The 27,730-nt window shown below is 37.0% G+C and overlaps 2 protein-coding genes and 1 long non-coding RNA gene across 7 annotated transcripts in view; 2 read left to right on the top strand and 1 right to left on the bottom strand.

Moving 5' to 3' along the window:
• TMEM196 (transmembrane protein 196) overlaps positions 1–12,301 on the top strand; it is a 142,315-nt gene extending 130,014 nt beyond the window's left edge. For 3 of the 5 annotated variants that reach the window (XM_042967925.1, XM_042967926.1, XM_015540634.2), the window contains exons 2-5: positions 3,233–3,289; positions 7,370–7,624; positions 8,794–8,867; positions 12,021–12,183. In XM_042967925.1, the coding sequence (XP_042823859.1) occupies positions 7,370–7,624; positions 8,794–8,867; positions 12,021–12,027 (336 nt within the window). In that variant the 5' untranslated portion in view covers positions 3,233–3,289 and the 3' untranslated portion in view covers positions 12,028–12,183. Of the gene's footprint in view, positions 1–3,232; positions 3,290–7,369; positions 7,625–8,793; positions 8,868–10,143; positions 10,358–10,745; positions 10,820–12,020 lie in introns of those variants that run through there. The other 2 variants (XM_007089075.3, XR_006211573.1) reach the window with 2 other exon arrangements.
• On the bottom strand, positions 12,228–27,272 carry LOC122233854. Its single transcript, XR_006211584.1, has 3 exons — positions 27,135–27,272; positions 17,217–17,308; positions 12,228–12,309 (listed from the first exon to the last, which is right to left on the bottom strand). It is a non-coding gene; the product is annotated as an uncharacterized LOC122233854 (long non-coding RNA).
• POLR1F (RNA polymerase I subunit F) overlaps positions 26,599–27,730 on the top strand; it is a 30,642-nt gene continuing 29,510 nt past the window's right edge. The window contains exon 1 of the mRNA XM_007089109.3: positions 26,599–26,899. Coding sequence (XP_007089171.2) covers positions 26,646–26,899 — 254 coding nt within the window. The 5' untranslated portion in view covers positions 26,599–26,645. The remainder of the gene's footprint in view (positions 26,900–27,730) is intronic.

Raw genomic sequence — 27,730 nt, 5'->3', positions numbered from 1 at the left:
AGCAAATGATTCTCCCTAGATTTAAACAGCCCATCTTCTCAGAAATAAAATTATATTTTCTCACGTAAAATTTCATATCTAATTCAGATATGTTTCCAGCCATCATTTTTACTTTTTTTAATAAAACTATTTTTTCACTCGTTTCATGTCGGACAAGTGCTTTGCATTCTTAATAAAGTTCTATTGAGCACAAAGAGTATTTTGAAAAATAACAAATTCTCTGTATAATAAGGTACACTTAACTTTGGACTGTAATACAATTGATTCATCTTGAGATCATTTTTATTACACCAAAAATTAACAATGGCAGGGGGAAACAAGCATTATAGATGACCAGATGTTCATTGAACACTTCTGGTTGGACATAATGTACAACATAATGTACAACAGCACTGAAAAATCCTTTTGAAAAGCATTCCATTTTTAGAAATTAACTTAAAGAAGTTAAGAATATTACAAGTGTGATTTGTGACCTTGATGAGTGACATTGAGCAAGTTGCTAAGCCTGTCTAGACCTCTAATTCCCCGACATGCAAACTGCAAGGGCTGAATTAAGTCATCTTTTAAGATCCCTTCCAGTGCTCTGACTTGGAGTGCAGATAGCCAGTGAAATAAAAGATCATATACTGCTTTTTTTGTGCTTCCTTTATACTTTTTACAAACTGTGATGGCTAAATTTCAGCTAAAATCCTTTAAATCCTCCTTAGAAATTCCATGATTTTTATATACTGCCCATTACATGGGTTAGTTTTTTCCCTCAGATTCCAGGTTTCCTCCAGGGAATGTGAATTTTGGATACCCTGACAGATGTGACTATTGAGAAGTATTTACACTCCACCCCTGATTGAGAGTGGAAAATATTGTTTGGCTCACCTCATAACTCTACCTTTCCCCTCCCCAGCCCTGAACTTCCTTTTCTTAGTGGACGATAGAAGGAAGCGATTTTATTGCCACCTGGATCTTCTTTAAAAAAATATTTTTAATGTTTATTTTTGAGATAGAAAGAGATAGACCAATTGTGAATGTGGGAGGGGCAGAGAGAAAGGGAGACACAGAATCCAAAGCAGGCTCCAGGCTCTGAGCTGTCAACACAGACCTTGATGCGGGGCTCAAACTCAGGAACTGTGAGATCAGGACCAGAGCCGAAGTCTGACACTTAACCTACTGAACCATCCAGGCACTCGTGCCACCCAGATCTTCTAACCAAGTTGCTGGGATGGAGAGCTCTGCCTAAGCTCCTGAGGTCCCCTCAGGCTTGGCTGTGAATAAATAATGGCAATGTTTATAGATTTCAGAAGAGATCCAAGGAACACAAAACTCCACTGCTTTCATATTATTTCAAGAATGAGTTCTGGGTGAATGGACTTTCAGGGTGAGTAATGGGTTAGTCAGGCAAGCAAGGAAAAGGGCATGTTGAGGCTTTGAACTGAAGCTTGGAAGCACTGAGAGGTACAGAACTAGTCCAAATCTGGAATGGCTTGAGCCAGCCTTGATAGACGTGAGATGGGGTCATCACTTAGAAAGAGTCCACATGAGGACAAGTTCATCTAGACCCAGGACACAAAGGGGGGTGACAAATGGTTACTCAAAAGTAGCTTTTTAAAATTTCTGAAAAGTATACAAGTATTTAAGTTTTATGAAGTTCTGAGCTTTTATCTTCTCATGATTTTATGGTATTAAAATTATTTTATTAGCTCAATTTATATAGTATATTAACCCTTTGTCTTTCATATGCTTTCTAAATATAATCCCAATCTGTTTTATGCCTTTGAGAGATATGTTATTTTTTTACTATCAAAAAATAATTTTATGTATTAATATTTATAAGTATTTTCCCTTTTGGTCTGTGACTTTGCTGTTATGTTTAGTGAATCTTTCCCTCTCCTCCAAAATTATATAAATATTTGACTTTGTTAAATGTTACTATACTTTTTTTTATACACTTAAATATTCAAACCATTTCCTAGACATTTTGGTGTATGATGTTAAGGACAGTTAATGAACTATCCTAATCCCATTGGATCTTGATCTTTTTCCCATTAATTTGAAAGATAATCTATATAAGAAGCAAATTATAGCATATCCTTGTGTTCCCTGATCTGTCTTGCTGCATCATTGCCTGCTTTATAATCATTTTGTTCCCCTATATAGAAAGTTCCCTGAAAAGGGAAACTTCCCTTACTCATTATTTCTTTATCAAATTTTGTTGGTATTTCTCACAAGCATATGATTGATTTCAGATAATTAGTAGAATATTTTTATGTGTATATTTAAAAATCTACCCCTGTGTGAAACACTCATTTAAAACCACTTATGTTATTAGTTCAGGCTTGAGATAGAAAAATGTAAAAGAAAATCAGAAGGAAAACCTTAACAGCATTCAAAGCTTTCTTTGCTAGTCTGAAAGCCCTTAGCAGGCTTATTATTTATTAATGAATGTATTATTTTATTTATATGGTTTTCTTCTAGCCAGATGTATGTGTAAATATATCTTGAAATGGCTCTAAATATTTTTAAACAATTTAAATGATTTGCTGTTTTCCAATAACCAAAATATCTAATAGTGTGTCACTGGTAGACGATTTCAGGCAGCTGCTTTTGCAAAGCAACTATGTCACCAATATGCTCATTTACAAGAAATTACATGCCACCAATATTCTCCTTGAGTTCTTCCAACATACCCACAAGGACAGTATTTCTGATAGAATGAGGAAGGAAGTTACCATTTTACTGACATAGTTTGAGAGATACAAAGAATGTCTCTAAAGAAAAACATCTCCCTGTCTGATGCCTTATTTTTTATTTGTGTGAGATTCACTACCTGTAGTAAAGCTCATTGACTTCTAATTGCTTAGAAATCTATTATGAATGAATGTATCATACCACTTCTCTCCCTGAGAAAATAGAAAGGGATAAGAAGACAGTGAAAGAAAACAGGAATAACAAAACGCTAAATTTATTTACTTCCTAATTTTGCCTGGTGTAAAACTGATTCTGGTTTGCTCAAGTCCCACAATTACTTATATCAACCTTACAAAGAACAAATTTTCATTGAAGTTTGCATTTTTATCTCTTACTATTCTAGAATGAGGCATTTTTCTTTCCAGCTTTTGATGGGAATATAACATTTTCAAGCTTCCCTGGAACAAGTGTCATGAGTGAGCTATAAGCTAAAAACTAGAGGTCTTCTTATCTTTGAATGTGGAATAATTGTTATTCTTTTCCTTTTCAGTTTCTTCTTTGTGGCATATGTGGAATATTGTGCGCCAAAAAAAAATCTGGACTTGTCGTAAGTTTCTGCCTTGTTTGTATCGTGCATTGACGTATTTGAAATGTTGGAACCCAAAAATGGAAATGATGAGAAGCCAACTTTCACATAATGAATGTTACTCATTTAGGATGAAAAGAAGACTGACAAATAAATACTGGCTTTTTCATTTGCAAAAAAACAAAAAAAAAAACCCAACAACAAAAAACAAAACAAAACCCATCAAGATTATTACAGACTATGACAAAAGAAAAAGAAAGAAAAGCTTTGATATACTCTTTAAATGCATGAATATGCAACCCATAATGACTGCTGTGGTTGACAATCTCCACTTTTCCAGTTTATAGACTCCCAGACACACATGAATCCTTCAGTAAGCTAAAAAAGACATGGCTTGAGTTCATGGGAAATTTAACTGTTTAAATGTGGAACTGGGCCTACAGATTACTGGCTTTGACTGTGAAGTTAATTTTGCAATGCAGCAAAACAGCTGTGTTGTTATAGTTACAGTTAATTCCCAATGATTTTTTTATTTAATTTTATTTTATTACTGTGAATGTAATTGTAAGTGTTTTCAGATGTTTTACGGTACTATCACGACTTTCCGGGTTGTAAGACATTCACCCAGTTAACTCTGATAATGGCTGGAGGACAATTTCTATATGCTGAAGTGTGGATTCCCCACATCCCTCCATGATGTTTTTTTGAGAGTTCAAAAGAAAGAAACAGTGTTGTTTATTTTATCATGTGCAATGGGAAAGATCATAGACCTTTCTAAGTTGGAAAAATTAATACTATGCTTGGACCTTACAAAGTGGGCTTTGAGCCTAAAAAGAGTTTTCCAGGGGGAGGCCAGTTATCTGAGGAGGACAGGGATAGGAGTATTACAGCTATTTTTGTTTAACTACTTTTTCAATCATATCTTTTTTTGTGAAAATTCTGTGACAAAAAAAAAATGAAGCACCCATTGCTTTAGACATACGAGGTATAATTTTTTAAAATCATATAAAGGGAAACCTTTACATACAAATTTTTGGAGGCTCTTAATTTTCATCTATGATTCTTCCATCACTTTTTAGACTTGGCCTTCATTCTTTGTATGCTTTTATTTTACTACTGTCTTTATAGCCATATAAGAACAATTTCTTAGAACTTAGAAGAAAGAGAGAGAGAGGGAGAGAGAGGGAAAGAGAGGAAGGAAGGAAGGGAGGGAGGGAGGGAGGGAGGGAGGAAGGAAGGAAGGAAGGAAGGAAGGAAGGAAGGAAGGAAAGGCAAGGAAAGAATGAGAGAGGGAGGGGAAAACAGGGAGAGGCAGAGAAGGAGAAAAGGAAGAGGGGTGAGGGAAGGCAGGGGAGATGTCTTCATCCATTTGGGCTATTAACAAAGAAGGATATACTGGGTGGCTTATCAACAACAGAAATTCATTTCACACAGTGCTGGAGGCTGGACCTCAATTAGGGTCCCTGTGTAGTTGGGTTCTGGTAAGGTTCTCTTCCAGGTTGTAAATTCTTGACTGTGATCTCATGTGGCAAAAGGAAAAAGAGAGGTCTCTAAAAGTCTCTCTTACAAAGGCACTGACCCCATTTATGACGGCTCTATTCTCCTGACCTAATTGTCTTCCAAAAATCACATCTGCAAATACCATAGTATTGGGGTTTAGGCTTCAACATTTGTATTTAGAGGGACACAAATATTCAGTCATAGGAGAAGGGGAGGGAAGAGATTTTTTTAAAGGCACTAGTGTCTTTTTTCTGTCTTTCTAATTCTCTTAAGAGTTATAAAAGAAAAAAATCATAAGTGCTAAACTTTTTAGAAACTACCATTCACTTTAACTTCTTTCACCCTCTGATATTCCCATTGATGACATTTAGCTATCAAGGATTCTCACCCTTCAAAGTGCATGGTAATTTCTCCACTCCAAGTATCTCTAGAGTCTAAATTCTGTAGTCTGGTGAAATTCAAACCTCATATATGGTTTTAAATGTGGGTATAGATTTTAACATTTTAATACCTAGGTGAGAATGTTCTGTTTGCATATGTTAAATGAAGTAGCATGCCTTTAAAGAATGAATAAGAATAATATTAGGAGAGATACATTGTGTTCTTATGATAGCCAAATAATTTGTCATTAACTTTCTTAATTAATAGTAGTTCATCACATCTTTCCATGTTTTCTGAATGTCACATCTTTCCATGTTTTCTGAGAATATGTAAACACCAAAATATTTCCCAAGAAACTGCATGCCACCTGAATATCCTTTAAAAGGTAGTATATTGATTCTATGTGAAACTAGGAGCTACAGGTTCCCACTTTGGATGATTCAGTTATTTGGTAATTGATATTCAGTATTATATTTAATTAACTATAAAAAGATACAGTCACCCATCATTGGATTTTTAGGCTTGGTAATAAATATTGTGAGATGGACACAATTAGGATGCTGAATTAAGTGAGAGAAACAAAACGAACTACTTGGTATTCTTTCTGCCCACCATCCTATTTCATTATGCTATTTCATACATCCACGGCCTTACCCTTTTCTGGGAGTGGCATGCACTTAGTTTAGATGACATGTTATCAGGAAGCCTTGTCTGAAACCCTTGGTTATGCTAAATTCTCCTCCATCCTACTCTAAGGGCAACCAATTCATCCCTCTTTCTTAATATCTGCTATGCCATGTTGAAATGTTGGATCTTCTCTCACACAAGACTGCTGTGTACTCAAGGACAACAACTATGAGCTATTATTTTTTGTAATGCCAACAGCTGCCTCACTCAGGGCCTAACAGATGCCAGGTACTCAATAAATGCTCGCTAAAGTCAACTAATTGTCGACAGCAAACGATTCCTAATAATGTAAAATTAAATGCTAAATTAAGTTAAATAACTGTTTGTCCTATGGAATTATGCCAAAGGAAGTCAGTAAATCCAGGAAGGCTTTCTGAAGAAGGTAAGGCTAGATTTGAGTCTTCCATCTAGCAATCCAAGAAAAAAGCAAACTAATTTCCAGGAAATGGGAAATATCACTGAGGCGGGAATGAACAAGCTATATGATTGGCAAGAGAGGCAACTGGAGTAGAGACCGTGTTCTGGACAAAAATGGAAATAAGTTTAAATAATTATATTAGTATCACACTCTAAAGTATAAAGGAAGCCCATAGGGGAACTTAGAGAATACAAATACAAAAACAAACAAACAAAAAAACCCCCACGTTGAAGCTTTTGGAATATTCAATATTCAGTTACATATTTATGTAACATTTAGGTTGAATACCATCCACCCCCACCAGCTCTCTTTATAGAGACCCAAATCAAACCAATAATGAGATCAAAAGTAAAGCCACATCCTGTGTTTCCCCAAAACAACCAGATAGTATTTTTGGAATGTATATTGTGTATTCTTCATTGTGGTGCCACAGATTTAAAAAAGATTTGCAGTATAAAGGACCAGTTCACAGGGAGTCCCTAACCTATCCTATGGGGGAAACAGATACACAATGAAACTCATATAAATGAAGAAAACAGGTTAACTATATTCTCTAAGCTTACTTAGCTAGAGCAGTATAAACATTTGAAGTTTGTTGGAACTAATGACAATTCAATGAGAAGATATTTGGATATTTTAGGGGGATTAACATAGTGAAACTGGATTTAGAGTCAGAAAATCTGGATTCAGTCCCTACCTAACCTTGAGTTTTGCCTGTTCACCATTTTCCTAAGTATACATCACGATTTCTCTCAGAGGTTTGCTGGGTGGGTTAATTGAGATGATACCTGCTCAAGTTCCTAGCACATGATAGATAGTAAATACTTAAATCTGAATCGACCTTGAAGACAAATTTTGCTTACTTCAGGGTTTTCAAAAAGATATATCCCCGGCCTTTACACAGTCAGCTATTAATTCTGAAACACTGGTCTTCACTCTCTTCCCTGAGTTGGGTTGCATGGGAACTTGGTGAAACTATGGCTCTCGTCCTCTAAGACCCAAAGCACTTTCTCTTTATTGTAGCTCAGTCTTCCGGGAAGTGCGGCAGGATGGGGCGCTGTGTTAGGTTGGCTTTGCTTCCTCATCTTGGACACTCTCTTCCTTCTTCCTATCAGATGATCCTTTTTTCTGCCTGCTGCATCTGTGGACTCATTGGGGGCATCCTGAACTTTCAGTTCCTGCGGGCAGTGACGAAGAAGACCTCTTCCCTCTATCCTCTGCATCTCGCCTCCATGTCTCTCGCGTGCATTGGGATTGGTGGCTGCACCCTGTCTTCCTGGCTCACGTGTCGACTAGCCAGCTACGAGCAGAGGAGGATGTTCTCTGAAAGGGAGCATTCGCTGCACCACTCTCATGAAATGGCCGAGAAAGTGAGTTTTGTACCTTTTCTGCTCACTGCGAGCGTGGGATGAAGACTGTCGTCAAACCTTGGTGAACCAATTTGCAGCTTAGATGAGAATTTGAGGAATTGGGATTTTATAAAAGTTTGGCCCTATTGGACTAGGAGTAGACAATTTTTATTATTTTTTTCTCTGCTATTTTGGGTACACCTATTTTCAATCTCATAGCTATCTATATAAAAACACCGTTCCTAAAATAGCATTTCATAAAATATTGAATGCCTTATAAATATGGATTTGTATGTATTGTACTGAGGAAAAGCACATAAACTAAATACACTTGCAACTCAATAATGCCAGTTTCAGAAATCTGATGAATTCCCCTTTCTAGCTCACCTCTTGTGCTTGTAAGTAGATGCATTTGATTATGTAAATTAGATTTTCGAGCATAAAAGGACCTTTTAATAAGGCCACAAAAAGCCTTGACTATCAGTGCCCGTATTACAATCCACATAAAGCTTCACTAAATTCTCATCTAAACTTCATGCATATTTGGGTAGCTTTGCCTGTATTTTAAGTAATATTCTTGCATAATTGTTTCATGAAACCCATTTATACCGGAAACAACACTTATTGCTTAAAGCACAAATAGTGAGCTGTCTGTGTTTCTGTTACATTTTGCACATATTTCTTAATTCAGTTCCTGTTACTTGACCTCTGAAGGAAAAGATAAAAGATCTGTAAAATAAACTTGCTAAGATAATGGCCACATCGTATTTCACTTGGTATCATGGAAATAAAACTGCATGATCACAGGATAGAAGAAAGAGTAGCAAGAGATACTACTGCATATTCCTTTATAATGTTATCATGAAGAAAAAAATATTTGTTCTATAGTTTTATGCATTTCCATTTTGTATGCAGTCAATACATTCAAATAAGGGGAGTAGATATTAGATATTCATTCTTAAATTGTTCCGTGGAAAAAGCACTTTTAAACAGATGTACACATGTTTTTGAAAAGAATTTTATAGTACAAATAGCAGGACTGGTAATTTAAAGAAATGGGTTGTTAAAAATAGATTATCATTATATATTTGGATAGTGGCTCTTTTGTTCTCTATTTGTATACTAGTGTGCTTTAGTTTGTTTTGTGTATATGTGCAATATTTATTATATGATTGTTATATTTATATTAGAGATTGAGGGCTATTGAAATAACCGACTTGCCCAGCTGCCCGGTGGTGCCCCCGACACCAGAGTTACCTACAAGGTACGCTGATTTTTAGGGAGTTACCATGTTGTAATGTCACTGCAGGAAGCAACGCCTCTTCTAGGAAGCCATGATGTCAGCAGATCAGTCTGCTATAATGTCTGTTGTTCCTCAAAGTATTGCTTTCATGAGAACTACTTTAAGGACGCAACATGAACCTACATGGCAGAGTCTTGCAGCTTGAAACTTGGTTGAGTATTTAAAATATTCAGCCTCCTATAAGCATCCAAACACATTTCTGTTTGGATGATTCATGACTTCTTTATTTTCTGCTACATCATGATTCTGACTCAATACCATCATTCACAGACCAGAGTTTTGTTTTTAATAATAGGTGACTCTGATAAAGACAAACTATATCTCCCTTGTGCCAAAACTACATGAGCAGGTAACCTAAGTTTGACACTAATAGAGTAAAAATGCTGTATGAAAGCCATCTTTTCATAAAATTATCTGATGTGATACATTTCAAATTTATTTCCTGTATTTTTGGTTGCTAAAAATAATGTAGTCACCCACCATTCTTGCCTTGATTAAGCAATATAATTGGAAATGTAGAAAGCTACACAGATACTTTGGCCCCATTGCAGAAAGTTTATCCATTTGCAAATAGTCCCATTTGATCCTGCCCAAATTTAGAGTATATTCTTTGTGTTAAGTTGGACATGCCTATTTGCAAATAAACTGAAGATGCTAATACATTTAAAACCTAGGGGCACCTGGGTGGCTCAGTCGGTTGAGCGGCCGACTTCGGCTCAGGTCATGATCTCGCGGTCCGTGAGGGCTGTGAGTTCGAGCCCCGCGTCAGGCTCTGTGCTGACAGCTCAGAGCATGGAGCCTGTTTCGGATTCTGTGTCTCCCTCTCTCTGACCCTCCCCTGTTCATGCTCTATCTCTCTGTGTCTCAAAAATAAATAAATGTTAAAAAAAAATTTTTTTAAACCTAATTTATGCTGTATTCTCTTATCAGTGATTTTACTTTGTCCATACTAGTATGAATTTAGTTAGAAAAAACTCCATTCTTTTGTAAGATTTTTAAACACTGGATTTTTTCTTCACCCTGAAATAAAATATTATACATTAGATTAATTTTTATGGGTTTTAAGCCAATTTTTTAAAAATTTGATTTATTTTTAGAGAGAGAATGTGCATACCTGAGCAGGGGAGGGGCAGAGAGAGTGGGAGAGAGAGAATTCCAAGCAGGCTCTGTGCTGTCAGCATGGAGTCTGACATGGAACTTGATCTCACAAACCATGAGATCATGACCTGAACCAAAACCAGGATTTGGCCCTTTAACTGACTTAGGTGCCCCTGAAGCAACTTTTTGAATGCAAATTCACTTTAAGAGAACAAGTACCTAAGAATCTTACTTCTATAAATTCATTAGGAAATTGTTTTTGTACTAATAGAAGGAATAGAGAAAGCTGAATGAGTAAATTCTGTCACAGATCATTTTTGAAGAATCATTTCTATCTTATCTCGCCACCCACAGTGAGTTCATGAATGAAGCCTCAAATCAGGCTTCTTATCTATAAACTTAACCTCAGGGCAACAATTCCACCGCATTTCCACACTTACTTGTACCATGTACATGTCTAGCAAAGCCATCCACTCAGATAGACTGAACCATCGCCAGGCCACCAAAGCAGGTTGCTGGCACCAAAGGACCTTCACTTTCCCTCAGTCTTTACCTCCAAAGAGTTTGAGTTTCTAGGCTTATTACCTTGTAATTCCCTGGCACCTTACTGAGGAGGCACATTGGATACCCAGGTTAAGACAACTCCCTAGGGCCTGGAAGGAGCCAGGCACTTTGCAAAGAGAGACAAATCTTGATGTAAGAAGAGGTTAAGTCTCCAATGCATATTGTCTCTTTTCTCAGAATTTTCTTGGAAGGAACTCTACCAAATCTTTAAAAGACAACAAAATTTTCAAAAGCAAAGTTCTAAAAACCAGGTGAGTTCCTACCTTCCGGTCCTTCCTGTATCCTCCTAAATAACTTTCCAAACCACCCAATACAAGAAGCATGAATCTTTATTCTATTTCATCCCTATATTGAATTTTCAAAGAGAAGAGATTCAGAATAAGTCATGGATACCTTTTTACTTTTCAAATAAATATTTGGAAGAATTTCTAAAGTTTACAAAAGCAAGTACATTAACTTTTAATGTACTTAAAAGGTGAATTTAAATGGTGAATTTCAATTCACCCAAATAGCAATTAGATATAAACTGATGGGCTTGAGATAAATGAGCAAATAATTTTGATTTGAATTTTATTTACTATATATTTTGCAAATAGGCTTGTTCAAGTGTAAAATTATTTTAGATATTTTTTGCCTAAATATTCTTTATAATATGGTGTACTAATATTATAAATGGGAATGGGCTTCATATCTCCTCATATTTCTTTAATGTTTAGGGAAGATTTTACTGTTCAATAAACATATGAATTCGAAACATCTAATTTTTTTTTAAATTAACATTTTCTAAAATTGCAAATGGAACTTATGTTAGTTCATCCTTTATATATAAATTTCGTTTGCCTTCCATGTAGTTTTCCTTATTAACATCTTAGTAATTGATCCCTTAAAAAACATGTTGAGGTTTTACTGTTTGGTTGGTTGTTTTTTTTTTCACTGTAGCATTGATAGTGTCATGAAAACCAATTATTGTGATTTATTAGTAACCCACCATTACATATAAGCAATGATTGCCTTGTGGGCCTAAAAGGCCACCAATTTTTCTATAGAATAAGGTAACCCCTAGAATATGTTGGCACTTTGTTGATATGCTCAGCAGAGAAGCCTATGCAATATGCAATGTGCATAGGCTTAATCATCTAGTTTCTAGGTGAGGTATTTCCAAAATAAAGTTGAGGAACAAAAGGAGAGACTCAGGGCACTGGGGACAGATTAAACTGTTTTTGTGTGTAGAAGACTTTGGTCTAACAGACTATCATTTCAGCATTTTCATGCACTCCAAGATGCCATGAAATTTCATTTTCTCAAATGCAACAACAATATCAATCCTTGTCCTTCCCTAAAACTCAACAAGTTGTTCAGTGGCTTGAAATTTGTTTTGGAAATTCATTAACCAAATCAGTATCTTACTCTGGAAGTAAACTTTAACTAATTCATCTTATTTTTTTCTAACAGGAAATGACAGACAACATGAGCAATGGAGGACCACAACTGATATTTAATGGAAGAGTATAATCAATGTTTTAAAGAACTGAACATTTTTTAGGATTTTCATGAGGAAAGGAAATACCAAAGGACTAGGAGATAAAATTAAAACAGTTCTTGCATTTGCTGTTATCTCTCTTGAGCACCCACTGTAATTATTCTCCCACAGTTTTGCCTCATTTATTTCTTCAGCTTTTTTATTGGGTGAAGCCTTCAGTAATGCAGTAATTTTAGCAGAATTTCCAGATTGTTGTAAAGACTTTTCAGGAAAAAAAAAAAAAGAGGAATAAGCAGATTCATATTCTACAAAACCACTATTTGACTAGCATGAGTGTTAGATTTGTAATGATATATTTCATATAAATAATCAAAAGTACAAATATCAAGAAGTAACAATAACCTACTGATGTCTTTGTTTTGAAAGACAATGGCTTCAAGAATACCACAATTCAAAACCTCAGCAATGCCTTGTTGTAAAAACATTATAATTATTTCCAATTTGTGAATGAACTATATTTCATAATTTATTTGTAAATGATAAAAAAAATGAAAACATAAACAAGAATTTTTTAGAGAGAGACAATGCTAATCTGTATGATATTTTTGCATTTTTGCACAAGAGTGAAAAATTATAAATGAACATCATTTAAGGAAAATAAATATGCTTTCATTACACCGTGCAGATTGATCTGCATGTTCATGAATGAGCCTAAGAATAAAATAAAGTGTGTGTGTGTGTGTACATATACTGTAAATATAGAAAATATATACAGCATATATTTATAGCATTCATGAATGTAAATAGGTAGTCAAAAAGAAATTATAATACTGTTGGGATATTATCAAGATTCTATCCCCAAAGATATGGGAAAGCAATTTTTCAAGGCTTTTCTATGCCCACAAAATCACACATTTGATTTCTATTAAATTTGTTCATTTTTATTCTTTTTATTATGTCTGCTCTGTGTAAATTTCATTGTGACTGACATTTATGGAGTTGAGATATCTGAATAGGGTAGTATAAAGATAGATTACTTATTTGGCTATTTTACTATTAGGGTATTTATGTACTAACAGTGATAAATACTGATTTATAAACATAACAACTTTAAATCACATACTTCCACACTTATAAATATAAACATAATGACTTGTGATTATTCATGATACTTATATTTCAATACCTTACAGCCCCGATGATGTATGCCCAAAAGGTAAAGTTATAATTAGCTTTGGTAGAACTTAATTTAGTTTTTTTAACTTTATAATTTACATGAAACAATACAGACCATTTTTAAAAATACTTTTATTCAAAGAACCTGAAAGAGTTCTTTGTAGAAGGAAATAGGCCTACATTTATATAACTAGATTTAAATCTTCCATAATGGAATGTTAAAATAGAAATCTATGACAAAATGAATAGGCAAGAAAATAGCATAGTCTTTGACATATTTATGAGAATAAAACCTCTGGTAATAGATTTTAAAAATGTAATATTCTCACTGTATTGTATACTTTTATTTTTTCCCCGAAGCTAGTCAGTTTTCAAGTCATTTTTATGAGTTACTTATTGAGCCATAGGTAAATTCAACCTTTAATGTTCAGGATGAGAACATGTTATAATTTAGAAACAAAATATGGGTTTTAATTATAACAAAATAATAATTCCAGTTAATGGAAATATGAAGGTATTTTAGTTTTAGAGCAACATGATCATCACCTGCCCCATTTAAGTCAACTCATAAGAAAATTCTGGCTGTATATAATCAAAAGAAATAACTGAACTACGGTTGGTGTAGTGTTTGAAGTCTTCTAACTCATATGAATAACTTCTTTATCCAGCACATTACAAAAGTTGCCCATAAATGCAACCTCAATAGTGAATCAACATTATCACTGTTCTATTGATGCCACAAACAGGCATAATCATTGTCACTGAAAATATAAACTATACAATGCAGATATTTTGTATATATCTGGCTCTACTGAATTTACACAAGGATGTAGTTTTGTACTGAAGGAATAACCACTGACTCTAATTTTAGGTGGCATTTCTTTGTAGACGTGTTTGTATAATACAGAGTTATAATACACCAGTAAGATGTTTTAATGCCTTTTGAAATAATCTATGAAATCACCCATCAAAGGACAAAAGTAAGCATCTCATTGCTTTGATATAGAGTTACGAAGAGATGCTATCATTACAATTATCCACATAGTCTACAGTGTATATAACCAAGTATAGATATGTCTTTAAATGTAGTTATTTTAACCCAGTATTTTCAGGGCTCAGTTATTTAGAGGGATTTATTTGTGATTTATAGCGATTCTTTCTGAATTAAACAGGGGAAGTTAGGAAGACATTGTTCAAGTACCTGAAAATTTAATTTTCACAATAAATTGAGCTATGAACTAGAACATTTTAAGTGACTGCATTACAGTTTTAGTATGAGCCTACCCTTGGGAGAAAGTAAGTTAGGAAAAAAATATGTGAAACTAGTGTGGTGGTGTGCTATAGAGACTAGCTACAAAAAGATGCAGTTATTAGAAGCATAAAAGAATAAAAGTGGACTCCGGAAAATTTTAAACATATATGTGCATCTATGTATAAACACACATACACACATATATATACAATCGTTTAGAAGTGGAACATGGTATGATGACTCTATGGATATGTCTATGTAATAAAATGGTGTGCTTTGAAACTACATATGGTGTGAACTTTCTTTTCATCATGAAAAAGTAGTTTCTCCCAATAGGTTCTGAGATTGGCAGGGGACAGGATGCTGTGCACGAAGAGGCAGCAAGAGTCCCAGTAATGGATACGGTATTCAGAAAAGCTATTTTATGAGATAGGAGACACTGAAGTCTGTTGAAATATAGAGAGGGAGTGGTTGAAGATACAGGACAAGATGCACCTAAGAAAGTGAGGTCTGGAGGAGGCAGGAGTTAATAAGATACACATTATAAGAGACAGATTTAGCTATAAATAGGACTGAAGTTGTAGGGGATCTCACAAATGAAACCATAATATTCAGAGAACTCTGCTGACCTGTGTTTGTCAAAAGGTTGCTACTGGTATTTGGGGTAGACAGTAATTCATTGTACAGACTGTCCTATGCATTTCAGGTCATTAAGCATCTCTGGTCCCCATCCACTAAATGTCAGTTGTAATAACCAAAAATGTCCTAACAAATTTTCGCCTCTTTGGCAGGTAATATTGCCCCCTAATTTAGAACCAGTGAGGAAAACCCTTTAATACAATCCAGAGCAGCCAATGTTAATGCTACTTACAAATGTAGACTTGAATTGCTCAGGATCATAAGTTCACTGTTCTAAGCTCTACCTATATTATCTAATAGAGTAGCCACTAATCTAAGCACGTGTGATTAAATATATGTATAAATTAATCAAAAAGAATTAAATGTTCAGTTTCTCAGTTGAACTAACCACATTCAAAGTGCTTGAATAGCCACATATGAACAACAGTTATAGAATATTTCTCAGAAAGTTCTATTGGACAATGCTAATCAAAAGCACACAGAGGCTCTGTCTCAAAAATAAATAAACGTTAAAAAAAAAATTTAAAAAAAAAAGAAAGAAAAAAAAAGGGGCGCCTGGGTGGCTCAGTTGGTTAGGCGTCCGACTTCAGCTCAGGTCACGATCTCACGGTCCGTGAGTTCGAGCCCCGTGTTGGGCTCTGGGCTGATGGCTCAGAGCCCGGAGCCTCCTTCTGATTCTGTGTCTCCCTCTCTCTCTGCCCCTCCCCTGTTCATGCTCTGTCTCTCTCTGTCTCAAAAATAAATAAACGTTAAAAAAAAAATTAAAAAAAAAAAAAAGCACACAGAGGGGAACTGTCCCCAACCCTCAGTCAGCCAATTATCATAATAAAATGTGTGAAAAGAATCAGTAAAGTCTCCATGGAATTTGAAGTTGATGGACCAGTTAAATCCATGGACTGAAAAAAACTGCCATATATATATACAGTATATATATATGTATGTATGTGTGTGTGTACACACATATATATATATATATATATACAGTATATATACAGTATACACACACACACACACACACACATATATAGTAGGCCAAACCCATTATAAAGTCTAAAAGTTGCTATAGAGATTTCATGTTTAAATCTGTTCATGAAAGATTCCACTAAATAACTAAATATTTTATGTTTAACAGGTAAAATGAGATGCGTAACTCCCATTTTTGAAGAAATTTATTCAGCCTATTACCATGCGTCAATGAAAAATTCTGCATTTCTTATGCTTGGGAAGGTGAGAAAAATATGCTGCCCTCCACTTTTTTACTGACTTGGCTCAAAAGTGGCATGTTCAGAAACCGTATGTCCAAGTCTACATTTTCAAAGATGATTTAGCAAACACGTTCTAGAAATTCAGAGAGAGCATCTTAAGTACCATTTGGTTAGAACACAGTTTCCAAATAAAGTTTCAGAACTTGGCATCACTTCACTCTTGTCTCCCTTAAATCATTTTCTGGAAACATATGTAATATTTTTTAATTCAAAGTATATGACAGCCAAGAAATTCAGTTATTCCAAAACCATAAATCACAGGTTGTGAGTTACTCAGAGCAGAGGAAACCAATTCAGAAATTTCTGGAAATGTGGATGCCTAGTAAAATTATACAAAAGGGTTTTTTTTCCTCTTTTTTTCCAGGAAAATTATTTACTGAATACAAAAGGTTTTTTACCAGGAATGTAAATATACAGGAACATATTGTAAAAAGTCAAACCATAGATCTGAACAAATGTATTTAAAATTTTAATAGTTTGATATTATCTACATTAACTAGTTATAGGCATATAGCCTTCATTTAACTGGAAATCTTTAAGAACTAGGATCCATCTTTACTTTCCTTCACATCAACTAGGGACTTTTGATTTCAGTTTTTTCTTCATTAACACCCAAGGGCTCTACTCTCTTAGCCACACAATACATTACAAGCCCCACCCCAAAAGCCATTATGTATTTTGTTATTGAAAATTGCCAGAGAGACTCTAGAAGTTGTCTGAAGCCCCACAGAAAATCCTAAGATCTTGTCAAATGTGCATCAAGTGTTTGATTAGCCTCAAGGAATCAGGACTCATGACTTCTCCTTGTATTAATTAATCAAGATATTTGTCCTCACCTACTCACTAAGATAGAGGTCCTCAAATGCCATTTCACAGCATCCCGATGGAGGACTGGAAGATGTCCCTTGGGCTCTCCAAGATCATTGCTCTGGAAAGAAAAGCAGCAGATTCCTTTGTGGAGGGCTCTATCATCCCTTGCTCTGTCCCTAATTGTAAAGCAGCCAAGGAAGGAGGTAACACTCAGTTTTATTCATATAAATACACTCTAAGGGCCCTACGCTGTCTAGATGTTCACTCCCCCTCAATACTATCTAAAAAGTCTTTTGAGATCTGGACTTCTGTGTCTTTTCTATTTATTTTATCAATAACTTCTGCATCAAATCTCTGAGACAAAACACATTTTTTTTTTAAATTTATTTTTGGGACAGAGAGAGACAGAGCATGAACGGGGGAGGGGCAGAGAGAGAGGGAGACACAGAATCGGAAACAGGCTCCAGGCTCCGAGCCATCAGCCCAGAGCCTGACGCGGGGCTCGAACTCACGGACCGCGAGATCGTGACCTGGCTGAAATCGGACGCTTAACCGACTGCGCCACCCAGGCGCCCCCAAAACACATTTTTAAATTTAATTTAATTTTAAAAGGATCTAGTTCTTTTATAATAAAAAAAAATGTTGGAGAGGATATTTTTTAAGTCATCATAAATCGTTGTGATATTAGCCTATTGCTATCTATCAAAAGAAAGGATGGTAGTGCAGCAGGTGAAAGGTAGCCTTTGGTCAAGTGCTATATAATGTACATTGTCTATAAATGTGACTATTCCTCTATCATATTAATATAACTTATTTAATATGAAATATGGATAAAGCGGTAAGACATTTATATTTCACCTGAAAGATAAGGTCATTTCTGGTTGTACCCATGAATCTTAAAGCTATTCAACCAAATAATGCAATTTGTACACCCTTAAGTCCATAAAACAAACCACAACTCCAACCCCTGGGATCCACTGCCCTTTATTTGTTCTGCTTCTTTTGATTTCAGATCCAAATTTCTGGTTTTGTGACAGTGCTTTGATTTCAGTGTTTAGTTCCTGCACTTGGACCTGAAACCTTATCTCTGTAGTTGTCAAGTTTGACTACGAAAGCTACTCACTTTACTCAAGGCACCCAGGTTTGTTTAACAGGACTCCCTACTTCTGAATCAGCTAGTGAAATCCAGCCAGCAGCAGCTAGTGGTGACAGAAGCGGCTTCAACAAAAATGCTAGTCACCTGGTAAACAGACATGTGCTCTAGTAGGAAATGGAATTCAAAAGAAGGATCCCAGAGAAGTAAACAGAAAACGTGAGCTCTCCATACCTTGAATATACAAAGGTTGGAAAATGTTTGAGATCATCGGAGACAGGCGGGGAGCTAGAAGTGAGAAACTGAGGCAAAATTATTCCTTTCCTGGGTTTCATCGGGGGATTAAGTCAGTAAGCCCCAGAGAAAATTAATTTTGTACTGAACAAAATTTTGCCGTCGTATATCAGATATGTTCTTTTCTTGCAGTATCTTTTTCTTCTTTTAAATCTCTAGCTTAACCTATTCCCTTGTGCCAAAGAAGATTGGAAGAAGAGGTTTCATTCAAGGAACTAACACTGTAGGTGTGACTCTAGCACTGATATGGTGCATGACAGCAGGAATCAAGGGCAAGTGAGACACAAGGGTTGCTTTCATTAGTCACTGGTCCTTCTCAGCCAGAAATGCCCCTTTCAGTGTGACTCTTGGAGTTAATTTAATTGTGCTATTGGGTATTTACCCAAAAAATACAAAAACACTAATTCAAAGGGATACATGAATCCCATGTTTATAGAAGTATTATTTACAATAGCCAAATGATGGAAGCAACCCAAGTATGCATCAATAGATGAATGGATAGGGGTGCCTAGGTGGCTAGGTCAGTTAAGCATCCGACTTTGGCTCAGGTCATGATTTCACCTCTTGTGGGTTTGAGCCCTGCATCGGGCTCTATGCTGACAGCTCAGAGCCTAGAGCCTGCTTCACATACTGTGTCTCCCTCTCTCTCTGCTCCTGCCCTGCTTGTGATCTCTCTCTCAAGAATAAATAAATATCTAAAAAAATATCTAAAAATAAATATCTGTAAAAAATAGATGATTGGATAAAGAAGTTATGAAATATATATATATATACACACACATACACTATATATATATATATATATATATATATATATATATATATATAGTGGGATATTATTCAACCATAAAAAAGAACGAAATCTTGTTATATGCAACAACATGGATGGAGCTAGAAAGTATAATCCTCATTTTACTGTTTAAACCAATCCTTTTCAACTAGAATCTCATCCAAATGGTATGTAGTTGTCTTCCTGTTAATAATTGATACCTAGATAGATACTTGCAACCTCAGGTAAGTAGAGCTGAAAATTAGTATGATTTTTATCAAAGTCCATATTTTAAATTATATATGTATATATCTAGATCTACCTATTGAATTATAATACACAAATATAATACATATTCTTAGGTAATAATCAGAGAATCTCAACTACAGCCAAGAGGTAAAATCCAAGCATAAAGATCAGGGAGGATGTTTGAACATTATTGTATGTGGTTACCACATAAGGGAGAAAGACACAAATAATTCCATTGTTAGAGAGTGAGAATCTAATGTGATTTACAAATAATCTATTTATTAAAACTGTAAAAATTGTGTTTATGCCTTATGGACAAGAAGACAGGTTGTGTTTAGACTGCGGAAGTTGAATAAACACTGCCTCTTCATGGGAACCAGAAGTTTATGTGTTCATTGAGAAATTCTGAATTAACGCAAAAATTAATAAAAAAATTTTCAGGTAGGAAGGTAATTGAGGCAAAACAGTATTTATAATAAAATTATCACAGTGATAAACAATTTTTGCATAACTTCTCTTATTTACAAATGAAAACGTGGCATGTGTATATTTGTAACTAATTAATTAATTTAATTTTGAGAGAGAGAAAGAGAGAGGGAGACAGAGTGGGAGCAGGGGAGGGCAGAGAGAGACGGAAACACAAGATCTGAAGCAGGCTCCAGGCTCTGCACTGTCAGCACATAGCTCAATGCTGGGCTCAAACTCGTGAACCACGAGATCATGACCTGAGCCAAAGTGGGCTGCTTAACCGACTGAACCACCCAGGCAATCCTGTTTGTTGTTAAATTAAATAGTTGCGACTCTTATTGCAGTAACAAAATTGCAGGGAATTAACTATGCCTGAGAGAGCAGGGAACATGCACACGTGTTAATACAAATTCCCTTTATAGGTAATTATTTTCCTTCCTTCCTGAAGATTGTTCTCTACTCCTTGGAAATAATCATATTTTGACTTAATTTTGTTAGCTTAGGTAAGTTCCAACACACAATTTACCATAATTTATCCCTTTTGGTACAGTCTAGTAGGGAACATAAACAAATTTTCATTCAGTATAGGAAATGTGTGACAATTAAGCAACAGCATTCTATGTCTCTGAGTCTATGCAAATTGTGTACTATTTTATGTTCCTTATTTTGCAAACTTTACTGTGTGTGAACACTAATTCACATGAAAGAAATAATCAACTACATTGTTAATTATTACTGCATTTGTGTCAATTATATCTGAATAAAAATGATCAGTCCAGAGTCTCTCCCATAATTCAAATTTCGTTCAAGGCACTGGTTCTTAAACTTCAGCAGGTATTACAATCACCTGTAGGGCCTGGTAAACAGATTACTGAGCTACATCCCCAGAGCTCTAATTCAGTAAGCCTAAGGTGAGGCCTAAGAATTTGTATTTCCAACCATATATCAGGTGATGCTGATGACAGGCAGGGCCATTGAAACCAAACCCAAATCCATCTTCCTGATGGATGCACAGCAATGCCAATCACTGAGACATCAGGTGTGTAGCAAGGAAAGGGTTTATTCAAGAAGCAGCCAAACCAGGAGACCAGAGGACAAGTCTCAAATCTTATTTCTCTTGTAAATAAGAGAAGTTATGCAAAAATTGTTTATCACTGTGGTAATTTTATTATAAATACTGTTTTGCCTCAATTACCTTCCTACCTGAAGGGGAAAAGAGCGAGGTTTTTATAATCATGGGGATTGAGATTACATATTGATGAAAAGGGCAGGAAAACTTATGACTATTCATGAAGAAAGATGGGGTATGTGCACTGAGCAGACATATATGTAACGTATATCCCATGTTCACTTTGGGGTGGAGACTTGACAGCAAGGAGGCAGGATTCAGCCCCTGATGTCAGGAGATTGTTTTAGGACAAGGAGAAAGGACTATGGGCATGCTCCAAGAGCCGAGAGCCGCTATCAACTGGATGGGGACTTGGACTCCTTATATCAAGGTAAGGAGCCACATCAGTTGACCTTGGGTCCAGGTTTCTGCAGAGACAGCTAATGAATTTGTTAGTAGCGTCTGAAAAAACGCAATAGCTTGTTAGGGGAAATTAGTTCTCTGAAAAACAAGCTTTAAACTGCTAGTTTCAACCTCATTAATCCTCTGGGGTATGGTTTCACTACCAATAAAACAAAACATTATTAAAGCAGTTGTGTCTTAACTTACAGACAGACACATCTGAATTACTTCATTTCTATGTATTTTCAGCAATAGCTATAGTTTGCAAAATATAAAATCTAACAAATTCAATAAAATACAATGTCTTCTTTTTTTCCCTCAGTGTAAGCACAGTGCACAATCCGTCAGTTAAGCAATCTAATAAGCAAATAGGAAGAGCTTTCAGAGTTAAAAATTTATGCCAGTTCCTTTTTTAAGGATTGTAGGTTAAAAACAAGCCACCAATAGATATTTGCCTTGATTCTTGCCATTCCTGCAGTACTTTGGGCTAACGCGAAACTTTACAAATTTAAAGCTCACATATGCCATCTGCTGACACATTTTGTGAATTACAAGAATAGCTAATTGGACATCAACCAACAGCTAATTGATCTATTAGTATAGGTTCAGACTTAGGTTTGTTTGTTTCATTTCCAAAACTCATTAGGCAAATTTTAAACATGCATTTTCCCCCAAAGTACTGTAGTTTTCAATTTATTTAACAACTAAAAACTTATTTCCCAAAACACATTTTTATTTCAGACAGTATGTTTGAAGCTATTTTATTCTTCCTACTGACAAAGGAAATTGCAGATTGGTATCTCAGTAAACATAGTTCGTATCTACAGTGAATTTTATCAGTAAAATATTTTAAGAGGATATTATCTTGAACTCTGTTTTAAGCTGAATCAAATGTTTATGTATATAAATTGTTTAAAGGGGTAAGTACATTGATGAGGAGCTGAAACTAATCATGCTAGCTGAAACACCAAAGCAAAACAAACAAAATTCATTCATGGAGATGGGACCAAGTTATTCCCCAGTTTATTCATACTGTTACATGAATTTTCCTCTTAGATCCAGGGCTCTGCCTCACTCTTCATCCAAAGAAGTCATAGCTCCTGTTCACAAAGTCAGCTTTACAGCCTTAATCAGGCTGCACCAGGCATATTATACCTGAAGTGTCGCTCATGGACTCCAACATGCCTATATTATTAAGCACTTACTATAGGCCAGTCACCATGTTCAGTATCACACTGTCATGATCTCATTTACTCCTTGCAGCTTCTCCCTATCATTATACTCCTACACTGCAGACTGGGAAGTTGAAGTTTAAAAAGAGTAGACATGTTGTCCAGGGTGAATGAGGCAGGACTGAGACCCAAACCAGCAGACTCTTGCACCCGGTTCCTACCCTTCCTACCCGCTGTGCCACATTGTCTGAATTTCTGCAAGACGGCTAGCACTCACACTTTGGCCCAAAGTGGTGCTTCTTTGACATCTTGCCAAGCCTGTTAAAAAGGTATTATTTACCAGTTTGATCTGATTCCCACTTTACCGTTTGTTTTTAGGCAGAGGCTAACTAAAATCAGCCACCATTTTCTTGACTCTTAAGATTTCTTCCTTTATCATCTTTGGCCCTGTGTATAGGAAAAGTGAGGATTTTTAGGGATTCAAAGCATGAGCTTTGCCTGGAATGAGTCATGCCTGGGTTAGCTTCCTTGATTAGCAGCTGTGTATCCTTGGAAAACTCATTCATTTGCTCACTCAAGAAATATGTGCTAGGCAGTAGGCCTTCAGCTTTTAACAATACAGACAGGATTGCAACCTTCATGGGGCCAACATTTTAAAATCTTTCCTATATTGTAGTCTCCTCATCTGTAAAAATAGTTAATAATGGTAATAAGTGCATAAAGATCCTGTGTTGGTGATTAGTTTAAGGCACTTACCACAGTGCCCGGCAGTTTTGTCATAAAGTTTAGCTGTGGTGATGATGATCATGGTGATGTTGATGAAATCATCGTTTCTGCTAATAATTTGATAAAATCAATGCATAAGGGAGATGAAACTCTTCTTGTCAGGACTGTTATTACTGTATGACAAGCGGGGGCACTTTTAGGGACTTCCCGTGCACACCTGGTATACGATAGAAGTAGCCCTGGATCCTTTCTTAGGCAAAGGACAAAGTACTTGAGATCATAAGTATTTCATGCATTGGACTGCATTGTGCAAGAGGCCATGTTTTCTCTGGTGCACTCCTTCACTCTCTCTTGCTCCAAAAAGTACACAGCTGCCAGGCAAACAAGGCTACTCTAGCCTGTTGGAGGATGAGACACATGGACCACCCACCGCTGACTACAGACGCTTGAGTGAGTCCAGCTGAGCCCAGCCCAAATTTCTACTCACAGAATGTTGAACTGAATTAGTGATTGTTATTAAAGCCACCCAATTTGAGGATGGTTTGTTATGCAGCAAAAGCCAACTGATGCAAAGGCATTTTTATCTGAATTGCCCTTTATATGAAACTACCTTATGTAAACCTTTACACATAGTTCAAACTTACTAATTCCATTTCTTCAGTAAAGTCTACTCTAACAATTTCAGATTTTTTATTAAAAAAAAGAAAGAACTTGCCCAATGCCACACATCTAGTAAGCGGCAGAGCCAGGACTCAGACTCAGTGTAACTCTATCACCCAAGGCTCCTTGCGTTGCACTATGTTAAACTGTTTAAAAATTGAGTATATCTTGTAACAACCAAAATCATCAACAATGGGAACCCTTGCTTGATTTTCTACTTTTTAAAGATATAAAACAATGCACACTCATTACAATAATATGTGAAAATTCACACAATTTTAAAAAGCAATTCACCCTCCAGATAACTAACACAGAATTTATACATCCAGATTCTTTTCTAATCATATAAATGTGCATATTTTCTATAAAAATCAGAGCATATGCCACAAATTAGATTGTAATTTATTTCAGCAAACTACCAATTATTGCACATTTATATTGCTCCAGGGATTCACTGATTTTGAGGAATAGAAACTAACATAATATAGAGTGTGTGTGCGTGTTAGAGAAGAAGAGGTCAATGGTAAAAAAAGATAGTTGCAGGGACATTTTTCCCTTTTTCTTTGGGGTCAGTGGACATAGAGTCAAAGTCACATCTAACCTTCTCTCTTCTCCTTATAGAAAAGGGGTTTTCTTAGCACATGTTTGATGACTTTGACTTGACAGGGCTTTTCATGAAACAGGGAACACCAATGCCTGACTTCCCATGTCACTTTGATCAAATTTTAGACCAAAAGACAAAGGTACAGTCTATCTATAGGCCCTTGATCAAACGAAGTTTGTGGATTTGTGTGAGATGGGAGATAGGTGCGGGGAATCTCATTGTACTTGTTTCCTTCCTCCCGGCATGGTAGGTGAAACAGGTGGATTTGCTAAAGTAACGCCATAATGGTGAACATTTTTGTGTAGGCTAGATCACCTTCTCCCTCTTTCAAATCATGCAGATTGTGGATAGCAACCAACAATCAAGACAGGACTTAAAAAAAAAAAAAACTAAAAAGTAGAAAACAATTTTTTTTATTTTTTTAAATATTTTTGAGAGAGACAGAGACAGAATGCAAGTGGGTTGGGGCAGAGAGAGAGGGAGACGCAGAATCAGAAGCAGGCTCCAGGCTCTGAGCTGTCAGCACAGAGCGCGATGTGGGGCTGGAACCCATGAGCCGCGAGATCATGACCTGAGCCGAAGTTGGACGCTCAATGGACTGAGCCATCCAGGCGCCCCTAGAAAACAATTTTCAAAATCAAACAAGCAAATGTCTTACGAGCATGCAAAGGGTTATAAAACTACCCCATATTTATTTCCTACGCTTTGGCTATTTTGAGTCATAGGGGAGTTGCAGTGGTGAAGAAGACAGTTATCATGGTTCATGCCTTAGTGAGCTTGGAGTCTTTGAAGGAAGGCCAACAGGCAACTGACATAAAATTAACATAAAAACAAGTGCTTGAAGGTAGTAATTTACAAAGATGGGGGACCTAACTAATCCTTATGTGGGGGGCAGGGAGAGGTAAGGTGGTAGTAAACTGCAGAGGAACAGAATGCAGAATCTAAGCTAGAGTTTTCCCATATGAGAGAAACTACTGTATTCCCACCAGGTAGCAGAAACCGAGAAAAAGAGAGGGAGCAAGCTAAAAGTGAATGAATATGGGTGGTGACTAGCAGATAATGTAAAATGGGAAGTGTGATAAATCTAACTCCTGGGCTGACAGCAGATCCTAATATGGTCTTATAAGTAACTTAAGAGCCATATTAAGGAATCTGTATTATCCTTAGAAAAATGGGGCATGCATGGGGACAAGTCATGGTTACATTTTCGTTTCGGAGAAGGTGCTCTGAGTGTCCTCTTGACCATCCACAGGCACTTCTGTAGTTTTGGAAGCGAGAGCGGAGAGAAGTATCCCAATAGACTGATGTTTCCACTTTGGACCCCACAAGCCTTGGGGCTGATCTGATATTTGAGGGTACAAGAGAGGCTCCAAGGTTGACAGCTGGACTGAGCCATTTGGAAAATGGTGGTAAGATTTCCTGAGTTAGTTATTACAGAATGAAGAGAGAAGCGGGATGAGAGAGATGATGGTTTTATTTTCAGATGTATTGTATTTGAGGCATCTGGGCTGCTTTTTAGGATTGAGTTTCCTGCAGAAAATATACTCCCTAAATATATTAACATTTATTACTGTACTGTCCACGCTTGTAAAATTTACCAAACCACGTTACTACGGGAAATTATCAAAGCGTGAATCCCTGTTATACCTACATACTAACTCTACCGAGGACGTTCGCGAAAACGTAGGTTTGCCAGCCCTGCCTTGGAGCACGTTCCAATTCGCTCAGGCTCCTAGCTACCCAGTCGAAAGAGCGGTTGCCCTCTGCTGGTCAGAAGTGCGTAATGCATCTGAAGGAGAGAAATTTCCTAGGGGCGTGCCAGCTGGCGGATGACGGAGAAACCCGGCGTCCGGAGATAGGCGGTTTTGCCTGCGTCAGCGGCGCGCGCCGCGGGAAACCTGACAGGCCGCATGGCTGCGGGTTGTTCAGAGGCTCCGCCGCCGAAGGCGGCCTCTGAGGGACCAGTGGCGGGACCGGCCGGCGTCCTGCCCTGCCTAGAGCTGCCAACCTACGCTGCCGCGTGTGCGCTGGTGAATAGCCGCTACTCCTGCCTGGTGGCGGGGCCGCACCGAAGACACATCGCGCTTTCGCCGCGCTACCTTAACAGGAAACGCACCGGTATCCGAGAACAGCTCGATGCGGAACTCCTGCGCTACTCCGAGAGGTATCAGTCTCTCCGTGTTTTCCTCCGCGGAGCGGATAACGCCATAACGTAGCTTGCCCCCCTTTCTGTTAGGCGCGGGGAGGGGGGGCGTTGCTGGTGGACGTGCTGATGGCGTCGCAGAAAAGGGGTGAATGGGAGAGAACGCGCCGGCCACCTCGAGCTTATACTCGAGATGTTATGGAGTTTCCAACTAGCTGAAATTTCCAGTGTGTCCCTAGTCGGGATCTGTTCTTACCGTTTCATGGACAAGAAGGGAAGCGTGAAGGTGAAGTGAATTGTGCGGGCGGAGCCGGTGGGGAAGCTTGTTTTAGAACTGGCGTGTATGGGGGCGCCTGGGTGGCTCAGTCGGTTAAGCGTCCGACTTCGGCTTAGGTCACGATCTCGCGGTCCGCGAGTTCGAGCCCCGCATCGGGCTCTGGGCTGATGGCTCAGAGCCTGGAGCTTGCTTCCGATTCTGTGTCTCCCTCTCTCTCTGCCCCTCCCCCGTGCATGCTGTGTCTCTGTCTCAAAAATAAATAAACGTTAAAAAATAAAAATTAAAAAAAAAAAAAAAGAACTGGCGTCTATGGGTAAGAATAGATCAGGGGTCTGGAGACCCGGTAAGCCAGTTCTGTGTTTTCCCATTTGACAGTGGGAGCTTCGAATGCATTACTTCAACATATTGTCTCTCATTCTGTAGAAAATTGTACATATTAGTACAGTCTTTTGTTTGTAAACCATGACGAAGTTTCTGGTTTTTATTTTGGCCCTGGTATTTTCCTTGGGTTCTCGTGGGCCTGATCACGGATGAGAGAAGCAATATTTCTGTTTTGTTTTTAAGAGCAGTTTATT

This window comes from Panthera tigris, chromosome A2, assembly GCF_018350195.1.
Source record: "Panthera tigris isolate Pti1 chromosome A2, P.tigris_Pti1_mat1.1, whole genome shotgun sequence".
NCBI classification, from domain to species: Eukaryota; Metazoa; Chordata; class Mammalia; order Carnivora; family Felidae; genus Panthera; species Panthera tigris.
Note: the sequence above shows the minus strand (reverse complement) of the source record. Positions and strands in the feature narration are given on the sequence as shown.